General features: G+C 41.5%; 1 protein-coding gene across 1 annotated transcript; it reads left to right on the top strand.

Moving 5' to 3' along the window:
• Positions 1 to 1627: 1627 nt before the first annotated feature.
• On the top strand, positions 1628 to 23241 carry ANKRD13C (ankyrin repeat domain 13C). The gene is made up of 13 exons (XM_080348799.1): positions 1628 to 2059; positions 7581 to 7622; positions 11138 to 11242; positions 11795 to 11880; positions 13352 to 13397; positions 14638 to 14704; positions 16058 to 16202; positions 16917 to 17048; positions 17365 to 17526; positions 18233 to 18312; positions 19789 to 19887; positions 20525 to 20625; positions 21763 to 23241. The coding sequence occupies exons 1-13, from the start codon at positions 1711 to 1713 to the stop codon at positions 21891 to 21893; spliced, it is 1545 nt and encodes a 514-aa protein (XP_080204925.1). The 5' UTR covers positions 1628 to 1710; the 3' UTR covers positions 21894 to 23241.
• Positions 23242 to 23885: the final 644 nt, after the last annotated feature.

The following is a 23885-nucleotide window of genomic DNA, read 5'->3' as shown; positions in this document are numbered from 1 at the left end:
TGTAAGTAGATCCTTGCAGAACTAGTACTGAAGAGGAGCTCTTTTACGGAAATCTGGAAGCTCTGGACCTAATGCAGTTGCTTTATAAGATGGTAATCATCTGCAAGGGCTGATGTAAGGACAGGGCAACTGTCTCATCATTTCCTGGCACGTGCTTTTGAGGAAGAACACTGCTACAGGTCCCGTCATTCTCCACACAACGTCTCGTTTCACAGTCATTCATCACACTGGGTCGGTTTCCTTTCATTTCCCTTTCCTTTGGTGAATGAAACAGCCACGCAAAGGACACGGGTGTACAGTGAAGGGACCAGGCGACGTTTTGTGCACAACGGCATTAGCCTGTTTCTTGGCTCACAAGGGATTCTCGGGAGCACGGGCAGAGATGTGGGAACGCTGCCTTGAGGCCATGTTGAGAAATCCCTTGACCTTTTGTGACCTGGGAAGCGACCTGGAGCTTCTGCTCCCCTAGCAAACAAAGGGAATTGGCTCATGTCACTTATTACGCTGTTGTGTGGTTTGCTTACACCTCTGGCATGCCACAGCACACACAACATACACTGTTGTCTGTACAGTCGTGTAACTAAACCTCAAACCAAGACGCTCCTGGATCCACCTCGAATCTGATGGGAACCCCCGCGGAGTCCCCGTGGTGGGTTTTGCACCTAGACTGGTGCTGGGATAAATAGGGAGCACCTTCCCATAGGCACAGCCTGTGCTGCAGCACCAGCGATGCTCCGGGATGGGACGTGCAGTCTGGGGCAGCAGAGACCCTGGAAACCCAGTTCCCTTGGGATGAATGGCAGGCTGCCCGCCCCGAGGTGCCTCTGTACTCGTGAGGCCAGGCAGGCCCGCACTGCCAGCACAAGCACACAGAATCACAGAATGTCAGGGACTGGAAAGAACCTCGAAAGCTAATTCAGTCCAATCTCCCCGCCAGAGCAGGAACACCCAGATGAGGTTACACAGGAATGTGTCCAGGTGGGTTTTGAATGTCTGCAGAGGAGACTCCACAACCCCCCTGGGCAGCCTGTTCCAGTGTCTGTCACCCTCACTGTGAAGAAGTTTCTTCTCAAATTTAAGTGGAACCTCCTGTATTCCAGTTTATACCCATTGCCCCTTGTCCTATCATTGTCTGTCACCGAGAAGAGCCTGACTCCATCCTCGTGACACTCACCCTTTATATATTTGTAAACATTAATGAGGTCACCCCTCAGTCTCCTCCAAGCTAAAGAACCCCAGCTCCCTCAGCCTTTCCTCACACGAGAGATGCTCCACTCCATCATCTTCGTGGCTCTGCACTGGACTCTCTCCAGCAGTTCCCTGTCCTTCTTAGCAGCTGTTTTCCCAGAAATGCCGGACACATATTAGCGTGTGCATAAGGACAAACCGCAGCCCCAAACCAGAGCCTCAGGCTCCTGCCCGCCCCTGTGAGCTTCGGCCCTCCCGGGGCCGCCCATGCGGGCCGGGCGAGAGGCGGTATCGAACCCCCCACCTCACCGCCTCTTAACGCCTTCTCGCGGTGCCGGGGAAGTCTCGCCCTCGCCCCGCGTCTCTCGCGGGAGCATTCGGCCAAGATGGCGGCGCTGCCGGGCCGTTGAGCGGCTCCGGGCAGGTGGGGGATGCCGGCGGGACGGGACTCGCCGCCGCGGCTCTGAGCGCATCGACCCTCCGGCTGCGGCGAGCCCGCCCGGCGGGGCCCCGCCGCCGGCGATGACCGGAGAGAAGCTGCGCTCGCTGCGCAGGGACCACAAGCCCGGCAAGGAGGACGGGGACCTGCTGGCGCCCGGAGAGGAGGAGGCGGCAGCCGCGCCCGGAGGCATCTTCACCGGGGGGCGCGGGAGCAGCGGCAAGGGCGGTCGGGCCGGGGGCCACCGCGTCTTCAGCAACCACCACCGGCTGCCGCTCAAGGGGGGCCCGGCGGCCGGCGGGACGGGCCCGACCGCCGAGCCCGACAAGTGCCCGGCCAACTTCCCCGTCCACGAGTGCGTGTTCAAGGGGGACGTGCGGCGGCTGTCGGCCCTCATCCGCACCCAGGGCATCGGCCAGAAGGACAGTCACGGTGAGCGGCCGGAGCGACCGGGCCCGGCGGGTCGGAGGCGGCAGCTGGGGGGCTGTGGAGACCCGCGGAGCCGCTTCCCGCCCCTGCTCGGCCTGAGCCCCCGTCCCTGTGCTTTGGTGTTTGGTGTTTCTTTCTGTTCCCTGGTGTTTCTCTCGGGGGGCTGGCGGGGATTAATGGGTAAAGGGGTCTGCAGAGGAGTGCGGCCTCACGCCTGGAAGATTATTGGGATTTCGGTAAAATGAGTGAGCACGGGACCGGGTTTTGTAACGTGATGCTGCGAGAGCTTCCGCCCTCCGGGTGGTGCTTCATGTCCAAAAGCCTACTTCATTTAGAAAAAAAAAATACAGATATATATATATATATATATCTATATATCTATATATCTATATATCTATATCTGTATTTTTTTTAAAGTGCCTGAGCTATCACCTGTTTGCTTTTGGAAGTGAGTGCACTCAGGAGGGCTTCCTTTGGCTGTTGGTGGAACTGGTTTTGTTTTTTCAACAAAAAGCCCCAACAAGCTTTTTTTTCCTTTCTTTTTAAAATCCTTTAGTTCTGGAATTTGAAAGAGCCAAAATCTTGTTTTCTGCTCCTCTGCAAGCTTGCTTTGGACACAGAAGTGGCAGTTCCAGAGGCAGAAACGTGATTCTTGTGCTGCCCTCTAGTCCATAAACATTTAAAATCTTGCTAGGACATTATTTTAAAATAATACATTAAATTTGGGAAATGTTTTACATTGCTAAAAAATACTGCCTTACAAGTCAGCTTAAGTTTCAAGGTTAGTTTTCACCTCTACGTTTCTACCTATTTCAAGAGTAACATGATAGGTTTCTACTGGAGAACGCTAAGTTGTACCACATGTGGGATCTGGAGAAGTGATTAAAGGGTACAGTTACATTCGTGTTCTGACTAAGATACAAATGTGCCCTTTATTTTACTTGTGTTATGTAAAATAAAAAGGAACATTAAGGTAGAGCAGTGTTTGGGACTGGTACAATGGGAAGAATAATGTAATTGGCAATTAAAAGGCATGTCCATGGTAACAGGAGGCACTCGGAAACATGGACTAATGTATGTGGAGTAACAGACAGCTCAGTTTTCTCAGTCAAGACAGGGAGGAGTATTTCTTACAACTGTCATAACGTTTTTCTAAGAACGTTGTTACAAATATAGCTACAGATATATTTATCCTGTCGTCTTCATTCCAAACGTTGCAGCAAATACTGGTAGAATGAAAGCAACAGACTTGGGAGGAAATCTTCTCACTCCGTGTATTCCTTCTGCTGCCTTCTCCCCTATACCTCCTCCAGTTTTTCATCAAATAACTTTTCATCATAAGTGTAATATCTTTGCTTTGAAGGCACTTCGTGAGCCATCTTTGCTGTACTGCTATTACATACATTGATACAGTCCTTTTTTAAATATGTATATATACACACATGCACATATATATATGAATTTCAAATTACCATCTTTCTGCTTTCTCAGCATTGTTTACAGTAGGAATGTTTGAGGATTTCTCTCTCGTTACCTTCCTCCACGTTTTTACTGTAAGTGATGCTTTGGCCTTCAGTTTCCAAAAAAACCACAACAACAAAACCCTTGGTGTCTTTGACATACCAAAGGTCTGACTAATATTTCCTTGTTATTGTTTTCTTTCTGCCTGAATCCATCTGTCACTTGTTTACATATTTGAATTATGAGTTATTTGGGGTAGTTAACTTCAGCTTACAGTCAGAACTAAGCCAGAAGGATCCTAGTACATGATAAGGAAGTGACAGAGTGAAGAAATAACTTCTAGTAACAGTTATTGTTTATGATTCAGTCCCATTTTTAGTGTGCAGTTAAGTGCAGAAAAGCCAAGTCCTGTAGAATGTTAAACTCTTGATGTTCCAATAAAACAAACGCTGTCTGTGTCTGGAAATTGAGTGCAGCCCTGTCTCACTCTCTAAATTAACCTTCAAAAACATTACCCATTGGAAGATAGTATCGTTATTCCAGAAACAAAGAGTTTCTTGGGTGAAGCTTGTATGTATACCTGTTAGATTACTTTTATTTTTCCTAAAATAGGCATTTAAGAGCTTAAGCATATATTCAGAATAAAAGCGTGTTATATTCTGCAATAGACCAATCTTCTTGCTGAATTACTCTTGTCAAACAGACTGTGCTTCCTTGTAGGTGTGCCAGATGCCTAAGGAAAGGTTAAAAGCTACATGTGCACACGCTTGTGGACAAGTGCTGTATTTTACGTGCACATGGTTGTTGTTTGCGTGCCCTGGCTTGCTGGCACTGTTTGTCCCTGCTCCCTGGGAGTGAGGCCCTGCAGGCTGGATGGCTTGGGGAGGGAAGCACATATGCTCGTTTCCCAAAACTGTAGATATTGATGAAGTTGTCTTTAGATGGAAGGGAACGGTGAGATTTGTTTATATGGTGGATCAAGCTGTTGCAAAAAGAGAATGAATTTGGATGTGCTTGTTCAACTATGTGCCTACTCGTGTTCTGGTCTGTGTCCAGAAGTGATCATGTCAAACACAGGATCATTATGATTAAATTGCATGGAAGTCATCAAAACTACATTTCAATCACTTAATTGTTTACAGTGCCCTTTTTGTGACAGCTCTCTCACACAGGTAAATGATGCAGGTGTGTGCTTGCTCCCTTCTCTCTGGCCAGCAGCTGTCTCATGTAAAGCCATTTGTTTTTGTAGAATCTGACACTTGTGGCTTTTGCTGTGGTTTACCCCAAACCCCAAGCTGTTAGAAGCATCAATGCCACTGAAAGAAGTGAAACTGCTGTCTCCCACTCTCTTCCCTATCCTGGCAGAAACACTTAGTTGCACTGTGCCAGTACTGACTGGGTAAAATTATTAGTGTTAAAGTTCACCCTTTTTTCTCATAGGACTAATTTTATCTAGAATTATTCTGTATGCTCTGGATAGTGAGTGTTGTACGGGAACCACAGCTGTTCTTGCCATGATGAAGCAACTAAACATGATTTGTATTTTAGGATTGGTGGACTTTGAAGTTACAGTGTGATATAATTCCAGTAGATCGGTTCCCTTTGAGTCTTGTAAATACTGATACTAATTAATTTATTAGTCTGGGACTTACATTATTGAAATGCAAGCAGAGTGTGATAATGTGGCCCTGTTTCAGCAGCTGCTGGGACTGGGTTTACATTTGCAGATCCTGTCTCTCCCAAAGGAGCAGAGGTTGAGCTGTTGTACCTGCCAGCCAGCGGGTTTCTGAGAGGGGAATGCGCAGAAGGTCTTTGGCCGCTGCTCGCTTCAGACCCGGATCAGTGCTGCTGCTGCTCCATGGGGATGGTTGGCAGCTGGTGCTCGATGGAGACTGAGGCAGCACCAGTCTCATCCTTTCCAAGGTGTTTGTCTTCCCTGGGTTTTCCTGTGCAGAGCAAACACTTGCCTCTGCTTGAGACTATGGTCATACAGGAGAGGATCTTTCTGCTTCAACAGCTCTGCCCTTTCTCCTGAAGATTGCACAGAGGCGTTCTATGAGCTGCGTGATTCCTCACCTTAATGTCTTCATTTTGTGACATACAATGTTATGCAGTTTGGATGGCTTGTATTGATAAGTCAGAGTTAAATTTGCTACCGATAAAACCCATTTTGTTTGGCCCAAAGAGCATCAGGACCTCCCCAGGTAGCCCAGAGCGGTAGGAATTACAGTGATTCTTCCCAAGTTTCATAATGTCCCTTTTCAATGTGTTTATCTCCTTCTTACCCCTTTCCTAAAGTACTTCCCTGTTGGTGTGGCTCCTCTCCCATTGGCACAGCAGTCAGCCTCTTATTTTATTTCGCCAGTCTTTATTAAACCTTGGACTCCTCACTGCCACGGACTTACTGGCCAAAGACCAGCAAGCAGGATGTTGCCTGTTCTCAGCTTCCTCATAAATAGCTTCTTTAATTTTATTTATTTATTTTTTTTTTCTAGAATGGACAGATTCTACTTTCTGTGCTTTCTCGGTTGTTGTACTCTCTGGTTTTCTGCACGCTTCTCTCCCCCTGTCCCTTGGCTGTTGTGTCCAAGTTTCCCGTCTCATTTTTGAATTGCGTACTTTTTGGTGTGAAAACAATCATTAAGTCAAAGAAAAATCTGTATTGGAAGAGCTCTCTGGAGGTGATGTGTATGTATATCTATATATATCTCTCTCTATATATATATATCCCATTGAAGTGCTTGATACTCTGAGGAAAATGTTTACCCTGGCTTACATAATTTGAATTTTCTGAGTATGTGGTTTGGCTTGTTCTCAAGTTTGCTCCTCAATAACGTTGTTATTTCAGTCACTTAACAAAGAATGGCTGCATCCAGTATTCTAAATTATGTTTTGGCTCACAGATGTTACAAAATCTATTAATAGAAAATTTGAGGTTAGCTTGGAGTACATAATGAGCTAGGATGTAGCTGTCTGTGGTGTTGCTGCTGACCCACAAGAATAATTTGTGCTACATGGTGAGTGGCTCATTCCAAACCACTCAGCAAGTCTGGCTGTGGGTGGTTGCCTATCTTGATCAGAGATTTCACAATACGATAATGTGCTGCCAATTGCTTTGTACACAACCTCTCTGTTTTGGATTGCATCTTTTACATGTATGGTACATCATCCTTTGCATGTGGCAAGTACTTACTGCTAACATGATACTGTGAAATAACCCTAAAATCAAGTGCATTTGTTATAATTGCAAAATAAATTTGGTTTCCAGCAATTTTGCTATTAACTCCACTAAAAAAATGTTTAAGCATAGAAACAGAGTAACACAGTTAAATGGAAGAATTTTACGTCCTTAAGCTACATAAATGCGTCAGAATTCTTGTAGCAGCATTAATCCAGAAAAACAACTCTCTGTACCTTTGCAGTGCATATTGAAGAGCAGAACTACGAAATGTGTCATATGCATAGCCAGGAAAACAGGGTCGTGTTTGTAATGTCTGCTAATGACCTGGGAAGCTTTCTTTCAAAACAAGGCACTAAAATAACCAAAAGGCTTTTTTGTAGTGAAGTTACTGTTACTTCGCAATCTGGCCAATACTGTACTAGTAAAAATCTTGTACTAAAGCTTTGAAAAATTAATAAAATAAGCTCTTAAAATTTTAATCAGTATCATATCTTTGAGTAGCTTTTAACCTAGATATGCCATTCTGCGTAAAACACCAGACTTTTCTGACCATGATAAGCATAGAGGTATGGTTATCTCTTTCTTGAAGATACAATTAGATCTCTTTGGCCGGAGTAAATTTCAAGATGTAGTTTTTTTAAAATGGCTTTTTGCCTATGATTCATGTGTTTCAGAGATATTTATTTCAACAAGTATGATCCAAATGCTTGCTTAAAAAATTGTAACTGCTTTGGTGTATTTTAGTGTATTCCTTGGTTAGGTCATGTAAATCAAGTTTCTTAACACGTCACATTTGAGTTGTATGTGCAAACACCTGAAGGAATTGCAACGGATTCTGTTACCTTGGATCTAATATGTTTTTACTTCTATTATCTGTTTTAGGAAACACTCCTTTACATCTTGCTGTGATGCTGGGACATAAAGGTAGGCAAATCCATCAACTATATTAGCTGTTAAATGATCCTGAAGAATTAAGGGCAAGAGGAAAAAAAGATTTTTCAGTTTCCCTGAACGTGGTCTTGTGTTTCAAGCTAGTTCAAAATTGACATTTTCTGAAAAGAAGACACCATGTGGATTTAGAAGAGTTGGTGAAGAAATTAGAGCTGTTCTTGAGGCCAGAATGAAAGAGCTGGGTAGTGATTGGGTTGGATGGAAAGGAGTTGCAGCAGTTGGACTCTTTATGTGCAGAGAACACGAACTACTCTGCTTTTTGCAGAGTTAGTAGGAATTTGGGAAACTTACACTATCATAGAAGATCAGGAAACAACTGGAAGCAGCAGAGACAAGTGTGTGCACACCAGCTGCTTCCCCTCTGCTGTCTGAACAGCCGAATCAGAGGGAAATACTCAGCATGGGTAGGCAGGGGGCCTGATCCAGGCGCATCTGTAATGTGCAGTCAGTTCATGGTACAGAAAGGTTATTAATTTCTGTTTGTGTGATGATACCTTGTCTCTTTATCAACACTTTGGGTTAGTAGTGTCACTGTGTTTGTTGCTGACCTGCTCACTCGCGGTGCTGAACAACCCTTTGAAGTGAATCGAAATAACACTCTCTAGAAAAAATGACTCTGAGTGGAAATGTGAGCTCACCTGCTTTCCGCACACCCCCTCACTCACTTCATTCCCGTTTCCGACTCGCTGCGGGCACAGGGCGGCCCCTTGATTCGCCATGGCTCTCATCTTCCCAGATACCCTTTGGGGATTTCTTTACAGCAGAATTTCAAGGCACAGGATTTAAATTTCTACTTCAAATAGAAAGTATAGAAATAGACATATTTCAAGAAACCTGTAATATGATTGTTCAGTCTTTGTGACCGTACAATTCCTTTTCACTACTGAAATGAGAATCCTTTGGTTTCATTCATCTGTGTGAGTCCTGTGCCTGGAATGTTGTGCTGATCCATGAGAGCTGTTGTTAACTGAAACACCTGACGATTTGGAGAGGGGAATGCAGGAAATGCAATAAGTTGTCTCAGGATGTTTTGATAATACCTAGGAAGTGATCTAAGATAATTGAGAGTTAGAGTGGGAAGTAATTTTGAAGAAAGGAGGGAGAGAAGTGGTTTATGCAGAAGAAGCGGTAGAGCTTGCTGGAATCTGCCAGTATTGATCTAGCCTGTAGTACTTCTTAAATTTAAAAAACCAGAAAATATTTGCAAGTCTTTTTGAGACAGCAATGAGGCAAATGTGTTTTACAAGTGCCCGTCTGCTAGAAGACACAGATAGGTTTTTTTTTTTCAACTTGCAAAAAATGGGGCTTCATCAAAACTGCTTTTTTTCAGTGAGGGTCCTAGACTAAAGGCTTGAAGCAGCAGAAGGAAACGGAGGCAGAAGCCTTTCTTTAATTTCTCAGGCTTAAATAAGGCATTTTTCTTTTTAAGACAGATTTTAGTTTTGTAACTACTTTGTGTTTTCAAGCAATGAGGATGAGCTATGTGTATGACTTCTGTTGTGCCTTGCTGCAGTGTTTGTTTCAAGCTTTAGTTTATGACAGTCATTAGTTTATATTTACAATTTTGTGTTGTTGGGCAATAGGAGGGCTTGTGTAGTTTCGATTAAAAGGCAATCAGCTATCATGAAGGGATGCTTTCCATATAGCCGCAACAGTATCATACCACATTAATAAATGCAAACAATTTTGATCAAGGATGCCTCTTCTAATAAAACTGATAGAAAAGAGTTTACCCACTTTAATTCAGTACGGTTGAATATTTATTCCAAGTTTCTCTTAAAATGTCATTATGTTTCAGGTTTAGGATAAAAAGCAATCTATTCAGTGCTGGCAGATTCCTTGGATATGAGTTATCCTCATGGCTAGCATATCAAGGAGAGGCATTTCTCTCTTGACTTCTTTTTGCCTTGGCTGCATGTTTTAGATTTCAGTTTGCAGTTCACCCTTGGCTTCTTTCCATATGGTCTGTCCCCCTATGTGTAAAGCCCTCACTCCTTTGGGATGCTTGTGCTGAGTTTTCCTGTAACTGCCTGGAGCAGGGCTGTTTGTGCCTGATATCCAGCACAACACCTGGTTTTACTGTTTTGACTTGGGACCCTGCATAGTTGTTGATGCCCCGAGAGCCCAGCATTTTCCTGCCGTGCTGCTCTGTCTCACTGGTATTGAAGGCTGGTTTCTGTTTCCTGGAGTGATGCAGACAGGTTGTTGAGCTGTGTACATCGATGTTACAGCCTGTCTATTCCAAAGCGCGGGTGAGTTGCCATCCTGTTTGTCTAACTGAAACTCTGGCTGGTCAATGTGAGCTTGTTTGCCTGCTGACTGTGGGGTGGTGGTGTTGTGTCAGGCACTATATTTAAGCAACCATAAAAATACCTCTCTGTGTTTGCTAACAGAGTAGTCAGGGCTTTGGTTTATTTGCCACCCGAGATAGTACATTCACCAGTGAAGTGTTTCTTCCTTCCCAAACACTGTGCTGGCCAGTGACTCATGATTGCTGCATCTGGAATGACGAGTACGGTTTCCTGGAACACTCTATAGGAGAATAATGCAGGAAGTCCCTCTGTCTGTCACGCCTGCCCATCCTATTCGTAATGAGACCTTTCTTCAGCTGACCGGCCCTGCTCTGTCATTACAGATGGGTCAGGTTGGTTTTAATGAGACGTGGTGAGGAAACTTTCCATAGTTAGAAACAGAAGAACCGTTTCAAATGAGGACAGCTTATTCAAAACACGGAAACATTGAAAGCTTTCTTCTCTCCTTAATTTTAAGGCTCGTTCATCTTTCCACCGTCTCCTTTTCCCTGTAGACAGAGAAGGCAGTGCAAGCTGAGCTGTGCCTTTGAGATGTGGATGCTGCTGTGCCAGCACCGTATGTGTGCTGAGCAACGGGGAGCTTTTAGATGGCTTTAGATGCCACAAGATGTTACAGCACAGGGGTTGTATTAGTGCCACAGCTTCAGCTCAGCCTCCTGAACATGCAATATTCTCTCGATTTCCCTAAAGTCTGTGTCTCCCTGCACGTTTCTAACAAATCAGTTCCCCAGGGGCCTTTGAGGAGAGAGCTGTACGGGGAGGACCAGCAAGTGTGTCTTGATACACAGTTTTGTGCGTTAAGTAGAGAGAACTGATGTCATATTTTAAAAATATTTGTTCTGTAATGTTGTGTATGTATGCACATTCAGAAATGCATCTTTATAAAATGCAAAATACGAGAAGCAGAAGGGACGTTTCTTCAGTGTTTTTGTAATTGGTGGTGGATCACCAATGGTGGTTTTAAGTGCTGATATTTAACAGGGAAGTGCTGTAAGTACTTACATAAATGTTTTGTGTCAGTTTAAGGTTTAAGTCACAATCTGGATATGTATCTTTATAAACTATTTAATATATTGAATATTTACTGCTCTTGCTTTATTACTGTTTTCTTTATTATGAATTATATTGCTGTATCCTTGATGTTTACTGTAAATAATTGTTACTATTTTATTACAGAATGTGCCCACTTGCTTTTAGCCCACAATGCTCCAGTGAAGGTGAAAAATGCTCAGGGATGGAGCCCTCTCGCAGAAGCCATCAGCTACGGAGACAGACAGATGAGTAAGAACCTCTGCTTCCCACCTCAAATACAGAGCTTGAAGTGAAATACTCGTTCACTTCAGATAAGAAGTAGTAAAGCAAAAATTATTCTGCTACTACTCACTGGTGAATGTTAATGGTATTTGGTATTACCATGTCTCATAGCAGAAAACTCACTATCCTTGTTCATAATATATTTATACTAGTTTGTGAGATCTTAATGACGTTCTGCATGTCAGCTCCTCACTGCTGAAGAATTTTCCCAGTGGGAGTAGATGTTACGTGATGTACAGGCTCCTGTTCAATAATATATGTGTGTACCCACATGTTTACTAGTACATGTGTAAAAGACCTCTGCCATGATTGTATACTTTCGATTACAAACAGTTATTGAGGCTTTTCCTCCTGTTGTGATCAGGCTATGTATAATTACTATAAGTTGAAGTAAATTTAATCAAAGTCTGATGAAATGTTACATTTGTTTTCTTTTTTTTTAAGATGTCAAATAGTGACACTAACGTGTTAATAACAAATAAATAGAATAGATTTACCTTATAGTTAATTTCTGTTTAGTTACAGCTCTCCTAAGGAAGCTTAAACAGCAATCCAGGGAAAGTGTTGAAGAAAAGCGACCTCGATTATTAAAAGCCCTGAAAGAGGTAAGTTCAAGGCAGTTGTGTTGACAAAATGGGATTGTGATGGAAAGCAGTGGCTTGTACCCTTAGTGTGGACACTCTGGCAATCTAAAAAAGTTTTTTACTTGTTTTTACCAATCTATTTTGCTCTTAAATTCAGTCTTGGCTTTCAGTGTCCATTTTAAGGAGTCACAGAATTATTTTAAGGTATTTTTAAGATAATACTTCCTTCTCAACTAGAAATTCAAATAGGAAGGTTTATGTAAGACAGACATGCTAGCTGTCTTTGCAATCTAAAAGTTAAATAGTGTATTTTCAATCTGTATCTATATCATTAGATTTTTAAGGCTTTCTTAAATCTTTTGGTGAATAATTTGCTGGTTTTGTTTAATCACGAGGCATTAATGACACTTTCTTGCTTAGAAGTGGAGGAGTTTTGGTTTAATTCTCCATATACATGCAGCAGCCAGTTCTTGAGCATGGTAAAGCATTTCTCGATTTAGAGAAACCAGTAAAAAACCTCAGTTTCCTACATTTTGAACTACTGCTAGTGTACTGAAAATGGGGTTATAAACCTCAGGTTTTTATTTCCCTTTTAGTGGGGTGGGCTTCTCCTGCCTAGACAAGGGGTAAAATAGGAATGGGCTTGTAGAAAACCAACTATTTATCTTTGGTTAATTAAACCGTACATCTGAACAGCTGAGCTCTACGCTGCGTCAGTGATACACTATGAATACGCTCCACCAATGTGCCTACGTTTTCATTGCTCCGATACAAGAACTGCCACATGTAGAAGTGAAAAGCTTGGGGTTTGTGAGTGTGAGCAGACACTGCCTTGCTAAAACAGCTCTGCTGGTCCTTACTCCTGCTGCTGCAAGGCCTGGCTTTGAGTCCTGTGTTTTTCTTCTGTGTGGGATGGCAGTGTGTGGCTGCCTCCCTGTGTTACCAACATCTGCTGCTTTAGTTGTCACCCCTTGCTTTGCTTTTACTTGTGTATGGTTTAAAGGGATTGGCTGGAGTGTGTTTATGGAGGTAGAGGAATTTTCATGTAAGTACTTTAGCATATTTCCAGAAGATAAATTGAAGTTTTTGTGTGTGAATACTGCTATCTGAAACTCAACTGATTAATTTAAGCCAGCACATATAATTCCATATGATTTGATGTGGTCATGCACAGAGCTCCACAGATTTATTTTATTTTTAAAACCTATATTTACAATAAATCTCTTAAAACCCACAGTTTAATAGCTGTCTAAATTATTATTTCCAAAAATTCACTAAAAAATGGGTAGTTCAAATGAGTTACCTAATTCTATCATTATTGATTGTACTCTAGTTAAAGCTTCAGAAGTGTTTTAAGTTCAGTTTAAATTCAAATACAAACATTAGAGAAGAAGATTTTTCTGTTTGGCAAAACACAACTGCCTATCTTTCAGCAAATTTTACAGTTGTCGTTCAGACTAAAAAGCGTGTTAATATATTCTTTTCATCTCAGCTAGGTGACTTCTACCTAGAGCTTCACTGGGATTTTCAAAGTTGGGGTAAGCAATCAATCGCATATTCCTTTCGGGGTGGGGGGTGGAAATAGTATAATCAGTCTTCAGCACACTTGGTCTCTCAAGCTGAAATTCTCTTCTGGTTTGCGTGTTGGAAAATTCCCAATCCCATTCTCAAAATCAAAGTTATAAAGAAAGGACAGACAGCTTTTTTTTTCTGAATTATTTTTGTTTACTCTTGTTTGGAGCTGAATTCTGTTGTATAATCTGATGACACAATATGGTGCTGTTTTTTACTTTAAGAAATTGATTATTAGAAAAGGAAAATATTCAAATGCATCTGGTCAGTTGGTGTCACTATAGAGCAGTGGTTTGAACAGTTGAGTTGAGTAACTGGACTTGGGGCATTTAACTTCTGGAATTTCAGCCTATATACTCTGAATGGTGACTGTCAGTTAAGTGCAACTCTGTGGTGAGTTCTTCAAACCTCAACGTTTCTCTCGTGACTATATAAGGTTTAGTTTTTTCTCAATCTCCCCCTCCCCTGGAGAAGAAAAGTCAAAATAAATTAGCAAAAATATATTAACAATGATCAACATGTGTGAATAATGTAAAAATACCAAAGTGATCCCTGCTGTTCCTGGTTGAAACTTCAGTTAGTTAGCCAGGCTGCCATCACGGGATGGACATGGAACAAAAACCTTGTTTTTCCAGGTGCCCAACCATGCGCTGTGCATTGAATTCTTTGTAGTTCACTTTGGGTTGAAATGCCATTGTGCTGAATTGGTTTTATTGCTATATAAGTGGGCCCGTAAGGACAGACGCAGTCTCATATCCATCCCACAATACTGGACGGGCTCTCAGTTCCGCTGGTGGTTTAATGTTTGCTTGAGGTTTTAAGCTTAGTGCATTGGATTTTTATTCCTGCTCGAGTGTGTTGTGCTGTAAATGCAGCTAGGATTGCAGTTGGTACAATAGATAAGTAAACAAGGAAACCATAGAACTAAAATTTCAAACAGCTTGAAGATGAGTTATTGGAATTTATGAATGATTCAGTTGTGGCTGAGGACATATTAAATTATCTGTGCAATTGCAGATCAATTTTGCAGTTATTGAATAGAAAACCCCTGGTATTTGTCACTTGAGTTGAGATTCTGATGGATAATGGGTGTGCTGTATTTGTATTAAAATACACTGCGATTCAAACTGCAGTATAGTTGTAATAGAAACACTTTCCAGAGGAACCTCGGTGTCCTAATTATATTTTTTCTCTCTCTGCTTCTAGTGCCTTTACTTTCCCGAATTCTGCCTTCTGATGCATGTAAAATACACAAACAAGGTATAAATATCAGGTAAGTGCTGATTTTACACTGTGTGTCATCTAAGTCATGAATATCCGCATGTTAGTGAAAGGCAGGTTCTGGTGTACGGCAGCATCGCCTTGTGCAGTGCTGTTCAGAGGCAAGCAGGCCTTTGAAATTCTTTTTTTCTCTCTTGATCTGAATTTAACTTCAATTCTTGAGTCACTTAAAATATAAATGAAAAGCAGCTAAGCTATATAAGGCTTTGTATACCAGACAGGTCAATGATTGAAAAGTAGGAATTTTATATTTTTAACATACTTTCTAATAAATGAGCTTTCAGTATTTTGTGGAGAAATGTTTCTGCTCGTTTATGTCATAAAAAAGTGGTGTAGTTTCTCTTTTTAATACACTTAATGTGAGAGATTCCCAAACTCCGTGGAGCACTTCCACAAGTCTTTTCTAGCTCAGCTCTTCAACTGGTTTAGTTTGGGCTTTTGGATTTGTATGTCTCTTCTGTCTTTGCTTTAGTTTCTAAGGTTTAAAACAAAAAGTCAATAATATGATTCCAAAGATTCAATCTGTCAAAAATGTAGTTCTACTAAAGCTGTGAGCATAGCTGTGTGAACTGCCTTTTTAGGTCAAATTTGAGTCTGAGACCAATTTTTTTCCTTCATATTCCTGTGTGCTCTGCTGGTCCAAGACTGGCACAGATGGAAATAGCTACAGATTGTTTCTTGAAATCAGAGGCCAATACATGACCCCTTAGAGCTGAAATGGGCACTAAATTCAGGTTCTTTAGCCATTTTATTAAAGTAATAAATGTTCTAGCAATAATGGATATGAATTACTAGAGAGATCTTTGTCCTTGGCTCCATCTTCTAGTTATTAGGTCAGCAGAAGCATTTCTTTTATGCTGCTGAGGGGCGAAAAATAGAAATAGCAACTAAAATAAGTCAAATAAAAAAAAATCAGACTGTTTTGTAGTCCTCTTCATAATTTGGGTCATGTCCTAATATTGTCACTCAGATCAGTGGCTGCTGCTTGTAGAGCAGGATGCTGATCACAGGGAGAAGTTGTAGTTCTCAGTGTGTAGCACATACTGTATAAATTCTGTCACTTCTTTGTGCTGGCAGTTTTGAAATAAAGTTTTCTCCAGAAAACTTGACCTTTGCTTATGAAGTTAGTGTAAGAATAGTTTGGGATGCATTTATAATGGTAGAGATGTTATAATGTGAAACTTATCAACTGTTAATAGCATATATTTTTTTATTTTGGCATCCAGGCTACACTTAGAAAATATTCTATGAAAATGTAGACCTTAGTATGTTTGGTTGTGATTTTAAAAAGTGTATTTGAGTGTTTATGGGTAACTTCTTTTAAAGTATCGGTATATTTTCACAGGCTGGACACAACTCTCATAGACTTTACCGACATGAAGTGCCAACGGGGGGATTTAAGCTTCATTTTTAATGGTGATGCCGCACCCTCTGAATCTTTTGTAGTTTTAGACAATGAGCAAAAAGTTTACCAGCGAATACATCATGAGGTGAGATCTGTGTGAATGCAGGGTGGGAAGTACCTCAAGCTTTTACTTCGCATCAGAAGTCTGACTTATTTCTCTCAAAAAGACCCAAACAAGCTCCAAAGAAATGCAAACCAGAGAAGTTTTTGTTCAGTTGTTATAATTTAAGCTGTATAGTTGACATAAAATGTTATGAAAAGCAGTGCTTTTGAATACAGAGTGCTACATGAGGAAAAAGTTGGAATGTGAATATTTTGGGAAAATCTTTCACCATACTGAATAGGGGAATTACGTTTTAAGTTATGACATCTGATACTTCGGATCTTTCCAGTGGGCTCAGTTCAGGTGCCCTGAGGTGGCTTTTCAGACTTACTTCCATCCATTTGGTCACTCACTGGTCAGGTCGGTTGTTAACAACGCAAAGGACAACAGGGTGGACCCCTCCTATTTAGTCCAGTTTTTAATTACAGCTTTTTTGCCCAGTCACTTAAGCATGTGGATCTTTGCCTGTGGAAAGGTGTGGCTGCTGAGCTTCTGGGTGAATCACACTTGGATGCTTTATTTGCATTAATATTGGAGATAAAACTGTTTGGTAAGAGTTTGGCCAGAGCTTCTATGAAACAGTTTGAAAACTCAGGAAATGCTGTTTCTGGGAAAAGTGCCAAAGGAAAAGGTTTATTGATTGATTTATAATTTTTTTTTGAAGTTCTATTCAGTATTTGGGAATTTTTCTTCTAGGAATCTGAGATGGAAACAGAAGAAGAGGTTGACATTTTGATGAGCAGCGATATTTACTCAGCAACATTATCAACCAAATCAATTACGTTCACGCGTGCCCAGACAGGATGGCTCTTCCGAGAGGACAAAACAGTAAGCTGGAAGAAAATTGCGCAGACTGCATTGCTGGAGACAAAAGTAGTTCAGCCAGCCTTGCAGTGATGTGGTGGGGAAGAAGAAAAGAGTTAAATATGTTGAGGATGAAGGAGAGATGTCTCCCCTTACCCTCCCCAGTTGTCACTAGTTTGGCCACAAAGAATATATATAATGATCTGCTTTCATCAGGAAAAAGCCTGGAAGACAGATAGCAAACTGTGGCTATTGTGCAGGGGGAGAATAGATAATGTATAATTTAAATGTTTTTATTTTATATTCTGTGAGTTGTTAACGTCCAGTTCCTTTTGTGCAGGAAAGAGTAGGCAACTTTTTGGCAGATTTCTACTTGGTGAATGGACTTGTATTAGAATCGAGGAAGAGAAGAGAACATCTCAGTGAGGAGGATATTCTTCGAAATAAAGCAATCATGGAGAGCCTGAGCAAAGGTGGCAACTTAATGGAACAAAATTTTGAGGTATACTTAAGGAATTCTTCACAATATGTGATTTTTTGCATAGGAGAGTAATCTTTTACACCAGTTATTTAGCAAAATCCAAAAGAATGTGTTTATTCCGATTGTCTTAATTTGAAAATAACAATGATGATCCACAAGTATAATCATGGTGATATGTTAATGACTTATCCTGATTAGTGCACACATTGGGGAATTCCTGTGATTATATTGGATATTTCAGTCTTAATTTGTCTCTTAGTAAAAGATGACGGGTTTGGCTATGGCAAATCACTGACTTCTAGACCAAGTGGTTATTTTTAGAATGCCTTTCTGGTTTTCAGTCGTGTTTTCCTTTATCTTCATTAAAATGGACTAAGGCTGTTATTATCACCACGAAATCAAGAGCTATTCAGAATGAGCCAGATATCATCTGCGAACAAGCATGCGGCCTTTGAAAAATGATTAATTTATTTCTGTATTAGCGTATGCTTTGTGCTTGTCGTTCAGACACTTCAATTAACTGATTAACTGATGACTGAAACCAGCCAGCTTTTATCGTAAAAGACAGTTTGAGGCCAAGAGCAGGAGCTGGAAAAGCCCCCAGACTGCATAGACCACACTGCTCTTCTTTGTAGAATCGAAGTATTATACGGTTGCGCCTTTGCATGGCAAAATCCTAAGGGAATATAAGGTGAGATAAAGGGTTAAGCCATGTTTCTCTGAACAGCCTGTCCGCCGGCAGTCGCTCACTCCGCCATCCCCCAACACCATTACGTGGGAAGAGTACATCTCTGCGGAGAACGGAAAGTGAGTATTGGGGTTTGGTGGCATGAACTGCCTGATATTGTTGCTTTGGGGTTGTGGTGTGTTCTCTAGTTCCTGGGTGCTTTTTGTTTGTAGTTTTCTGGGGACAGAGGAATGTTGGTTTTGATGTCTCTCGGCCATTTAATTTGTCAGTAGGCTGGCTGGGAAGCTGATAGCTGTATATGTAAATAGGATTATTGCATCTGCTCATGATTAAAAAACAGCAGATGGGTGTCTACCTGATACTCATGGCTTGAAATTCAAACATTTTGAAAATACACACATCTAAGCTGGCATTTTATTTTAAGGAAAATTTTCTGACAAATTCACTGCTGCAATTAATTTATCTTATGATACTAATGAATAATGCAATTCACCATGTTTAAAAGAAAAGTTTAGGATTTAATGAGACTGATAGCATTGGCAGAGTACAAAAATGTACCCTTCTGGAATATGGGGAGGTACAGATGCCCTAGGACTGCCCAGATCTTTGCAAGATACTCCCAAGTGTGTAGCTAGGTGGCAAACAGCTATAATTTCAATTAATTTACAGTACTTGACTCGTAGCAGATGCAAACAGTGGAGTTGATTTCCTGGGGCTGTGTGCTGCCCAGCTGCTCCGTGGAGAAGGAGCAAAAAACGTACTGGAGGTTTTACATAAGTACTAATGATAAAAGTCCTTTCTCCAAAAATATTAGACTAACCTGTCACGGATGTTACTGGGAATATGGTGATATGACATTACAGGCTTAGTAAAAAATGACAGGTGTCTGATTTGGGATTTGTAGGGTTTTTTGATCTAATGTATTTGAGGTAGAATGAATGGTTAAGCAAAATAAATAGGTTATGATTACTATTGAGACAGAAATATGTGTGTAAGATTTTGCTTTGTTTAATAGTCAGATTAACAGAAGGGAGTTTAATGGGAAATTTAGTTTCTAGCTAATGTAAAGCAAAAGAGGAAAGATCTGCTCTCTTGTCACTTTTCTGTCATAGGAGAGGAACAGACTTTTCTGTCCTGTATTTTCCAGTATTGCCTCCTTGTGATGGGAACTTTTCCACTTTCTCTGAGATTGTTTCACATTTTAGGCTGAATGCAAATCAACCTTTTTCTAGTTCCACGTGGTACTTTGCTCACATATTGACTATTTTAATTAACATCTGAAATCAGTTGTGTGTATTTCTGGGTAGTCGTCATGTCTTTCTGTAGTGTTTTTTTTGATAGAATGTTAATGATGAATTATTTGAAGAATTTTAAGTTCTTTCCCTGTTTTTGTCTTGTCTCCAGATTTAGCAGAACTCTAAATTACAATGGTTACTGATCCATTTTTACAATGCATAGCTTTTACTTTTAAAGCATTAGATTTATTGTAGGGGTTCTTTACTGACATCTTCAACTCAAGTCTGTCTTCCTGTCTTTCAAACCAAGGTTTCCCTGAAAGCAAAACTGACTGTGTGTCCCTCCCATCCCTCTTGCAGAGCTCCTCACCTGGGCAGAGAGCTGGTGTGCAAAGAAAGCAAGAAAACCTTCAAAGCCACAATAGCTATGAGCCAGGAATTTCCCCTAGGGATTGAATCGTAAGTCAGAATTACTGGCTGTGAATGTTACTTGTATGGGGAGATGTTTCAATGAGTTTATGAACTGCAAAATTCTTTGTGTCTTTGGCTCTGGGAATTCAGCAGTTTCAAACCTGGGAATGAGGTCTTGCTGTTCAGTGAGTAAACTTAGAATTAGAGACCTTGGTGCTGATGGGCCTGGTGTTGGGAGGGCCAAGCACGGGTCTCCCTTGTGAACACCAGAGATTTGATAGCTTTTATCATTTACCACAATACTCACGTGCCTGATTCCACAGAATTCTGAAGCGTTTTTGCCCGTAACAAGTTTTAGCACAAAGTTATGTCCTCTAAATGAATACAAACCGTGGCAGGTTCCTTCTGGCCATGGAGGAGAGGATGGGGTGCTATATACTTCAGTCTTTTGTGTGAAATTAGGAGAGTAAATTAATGTCTTGATGTCTATTTGTACACCTATGGTAATATGACACATTGTAACTGAATGTCAGGATGCTGATCTTGAGGCTTGAAGGAGATAAATAAGCATGATGTCGTTTTTCATCTCCTTTTTCATCACCTTGCTCTTTGGGTCACTTTTATCTTTCCTTGAGGAAAAGCTTGTGAAACAAGACTTTGTAATGAAATCTGGTTTCCTTTTCAGATTGTTGAATGTTTTAGAAGTAATTGCACCCTTCAAGCACTTTAACAAACTTAGAGAATTTGTTCAAATGAAGCTTCCACCAGGCTTTCCTGTAAAATTAGGTAAGATGACTCCAGCAACTCTTGTGGCTTTACATTTCCAAAATATGTGTACTTACTCATGCAGTATGTTTAAAACGTCTGAGTTTTGGATGAGAACTCTCTTACATAAATGTGTTGCTGTACATTTCAGGAGGACATAGTTAAGTGAGTGGAAATAACATTGGGCAGGAAATCTGCAGCTGGAAGGTGACTATAGTCCTAGTCTGGAACAGAGCAGTGTAATTTACATTTTCCTAAAGCTGGAGCCTTGCTCTGAGGATAGTGTAGGTATGCTGAGTTATCCTTGCATACAAGGATGATCTCAGTCACGAGTTAAGTATTTAGTAGCATTTTTGTATTCGTTTTTTCTCAAGGATAACTGGCAATATATTATTTCACTTACAAATTGATAAAAGAGTATTACAGTTCTAACAAAGGAAAATGTATAAAGCAATTTATTCATGGTATAGATTATCACAGCATAAACTGCCAAAAAGTCGTAGTACCTTTTTGTAGCATTAGAGGATTTCTAGCACACCAGTGAGCTCTTTAAGCCGGACAGTTCTGAACAGACTGTGTTCTCCCTCCTATCATGTTTGCACAGCTCTGTTTATTGACGGCTGGATTTTTGCTTGGCTCATTACATTAGTCCATGGGCAGACCGGTGTTACTGAGGACAACTCTTCAGTATTCAAGCTCAGTTTAAATTGGGAAGGGGTATATATTTAAAGCAAGCATTTAAAGTGTTCATCTTTTCGTGTGACGTTGCTCAGCTGAAGCCTATATGTGACAAGGTTATTTTATCCTGTATCACTTTTGGGCCAGTGTCCTCTGTTTAACTGGTCAATCTGAAACCACAGCACCTTGGTTTCCATGTCAGTCTGCATCAAGAAAGGAAAACCACTGATTGGGAGTTTTTTGGATGTTGTATTGAGCTGGGTATTGTTTCCATGCTCAGGGTACCTTAGTATATTCTGAAATGACTTTTTTGAAACCACCTGCTTTTGTAAGAGCTTTGAATCACCATGGTATAGAACAGTAAAAAAGAGTCTATGACTGTAGCAACACCGAAGTTACAAATCTCTCAGTACCAGTTGGTTACTGTTGGTCAGTCTGGGTTTCCTTGTTCCTCATTGTACCGTTTTGCCTCCTCTCTAGATATTCCTGTATTTCCCACCATCACAGCCACTGTGACTTTTCAGGAGTTCCGTTACGACGAGTTTGACGAATCCATCTTCACAATTCCTGAGGACTACAAGGAGGACCCCAGCCGCTTCCCCGACCTCTAACTCAACTGGAAGGTTCCTGGTGCACAGCCCACCAGTGACCACGGTGACAGCAAACGGTGCACACAGCCCACAGTCACAGGCAAAGTGGGTTATAAAGGAAGGGATAAACTTAATAATCCAGAAGAAAAGGGAACATGCATCAAATGACTGATGTATTGATACTATAATGGGCATCTAATCTCGTTCCTGATTTACAGCAAGTCTCCTTCTCACTTTTCTACATCCAGTACTGCAAGCGTGCTAGTCTGACACCTCAGCGACCCTGAGAACACGTAACAGCCGTGAGGACTATCATTCGTTTTTAAAGTTTTTTACACTACTTGGTGATACAAAAAGCACTCTTGGACCATTAGCGTCAAAGTTGAGATGTCTTAGCTGGATATTAGCCCTATAAAACAGCCCACCGTACTTAAGGTGACCATATTATATTCTTTCAAGCTTTGTTTTCATGGATTGTAAACTATGTATCATTATGTATAGTTCAGTAATTTGAATGTTAGTTGAACGTATATTAGAAGGAATGCATTTTCTGTAGATGAATGAACCAAATGGTGACCATTAAACGATTGCGTTTGGATCCTGCAGTGCAGGTGGGAGGCGGCGTTTGCTGCGTGGGGAGCGCGGTCCCTCCAGTGCAGCCTTTCCCTTCCCCACAGAGCCGTTTGTCCATCCTCCTGGTGCCGGCTCTGCCGCTGTGCTGAGGTTCATCACCCAGAAATTGTCCCTTTTTTGTTCTTGTCTCACCCTCCCTTAAGAGACTTGCTGAGCATCACCTGGGTTGTCTTGCATTTGCATTCAGCAGCCACTCGAGCGCATGGGATGTACAGAAAGTTACTAGAACAATAAGCTCGAGCATTAAATTTTCATATAAGCAAAAGTTTCTCTTGAAGTTAGTTTAATTGTAGTGCACATTGAATAGGGCTCACACTGGGATATTTGATTTGCACATGCCTTAGGATGTTTCCAGATTCATTTCCTTCCTCTCGATGTTTTGACTACGTAGGTATTTCAGTACTCCGGCTTCTTGAGCTGATTCTTATTCCAAGTGGTTCCAGTCTCCTAATTCGACAATAATCCAGCTTTCTGGTTTGTTAGGAAGAATTTGTGCAAAAGGCTAATGGTGCTATTTGTTTGTATTAAGAAATTTAGATTAAAGTGCTGTGGTGTAATTGTACAAAAATGTAAATATTTTCAAAATTATATTCTTTGTGCACTGTAGTTAAAACTTTTTCTGGAAATCAATAGAGTTAAGCATCAAATGTTACGTTAGAGTGTGATCAGTGCTAGTGCAGGTGCCCAGCCTGGCTGACCGAGCGGTGGAGGCGACTCCTTGCAGGCAATAAAGCAGAATCTGTCTGTATCAAACCCAAAGCGGCTGCTCCAGCTCTGTCAGAGTCCCGGGCAATCAGATGGACAGAAATCGGGAGCCAAGGTTGATCCCGTTCCCATGTCGCTGTCACCCTGCGCTGGGCAGGTGAGTGGCGAGTGCTCTGCAGACTGGGATTGATGCGCTGGAGCTACCAACTCAAAATCAGAAATAAAACTATAGGGCGGGGGGGAAAGCAAAGGGAACTGCAGAATTGTGATTGTTGAAATACTGTGTCAGAAGCAGATGTGGAACATGTGGCAGGAATGATGGAACTTGTTCTTCCAAGTAATTATGAATTCCTGAAGTGTGTTACATCTGTAGTGTGTGCTGACCTCCACCTCCTGCTGCTCCGAGAGGCAGCTGAGGTCCTGACAAAGGGTACCCAGGGCTGGGAAGGTTCAGCAAACGCGGAGCAACGTCTCTGCACAAGGTGAATGTCAGAAATCCCTTTTCTCAGTGTTCCAGGGAAAGAATCATGTGTTTCATGTTACTTTGCATTTTTGGTTATTCTGGATTGCCATGCCAGAGCTTGCTACCGCAGGAAGGAGCGCACGTAGCTGGAGCGGTGGACTTCAGAAAAAAGAACAAAAGCTTTTTGTGTAGCCTGACATAAAGCAGCGGGT

The sequence above is a fragment of the Nesoenas mayeri genome (assembly GCF_963082525.1).
Source record: "Nesoenas mayeri genome assembly, chromosome: 8".
In the NCBI taxonomy this organism is placed as follows: domain Eukaryota; kingdom Metazoa; phylum Chordata; class Aves; order Columbiformes; family Columbidae; genus Nesoenas; species Nesoenas mayeri.
This window is presented reverse-complemented; position numbering and strand designations above follow the sequence as displayed.

Bases quoted from the DNA above. Each gene is read 5' to 3' on its own strand.
- ANKRD13C (XM_080348799.1), top strand. From the start codon at position 1,711: ATGACCGGAGAGAAGCTGCGCTCGCTGCGCAGGGACCACAAGCCCGGC. The intron at 2,060-7,580 runs GTGAGCGGCCGG...TATCTGTTTTAG, and splicing joins CGGCCAGAAGGACAGTCACG to GAAACACTCCTTTACATCTT. The intron at 17,527-18,232 runs GTATACTTAAGG...TTCTCTGAACAG, and splicing joins TAATGGAACAAAATTTTGAG to CCTGTCCGCCGGCAGTCGCT.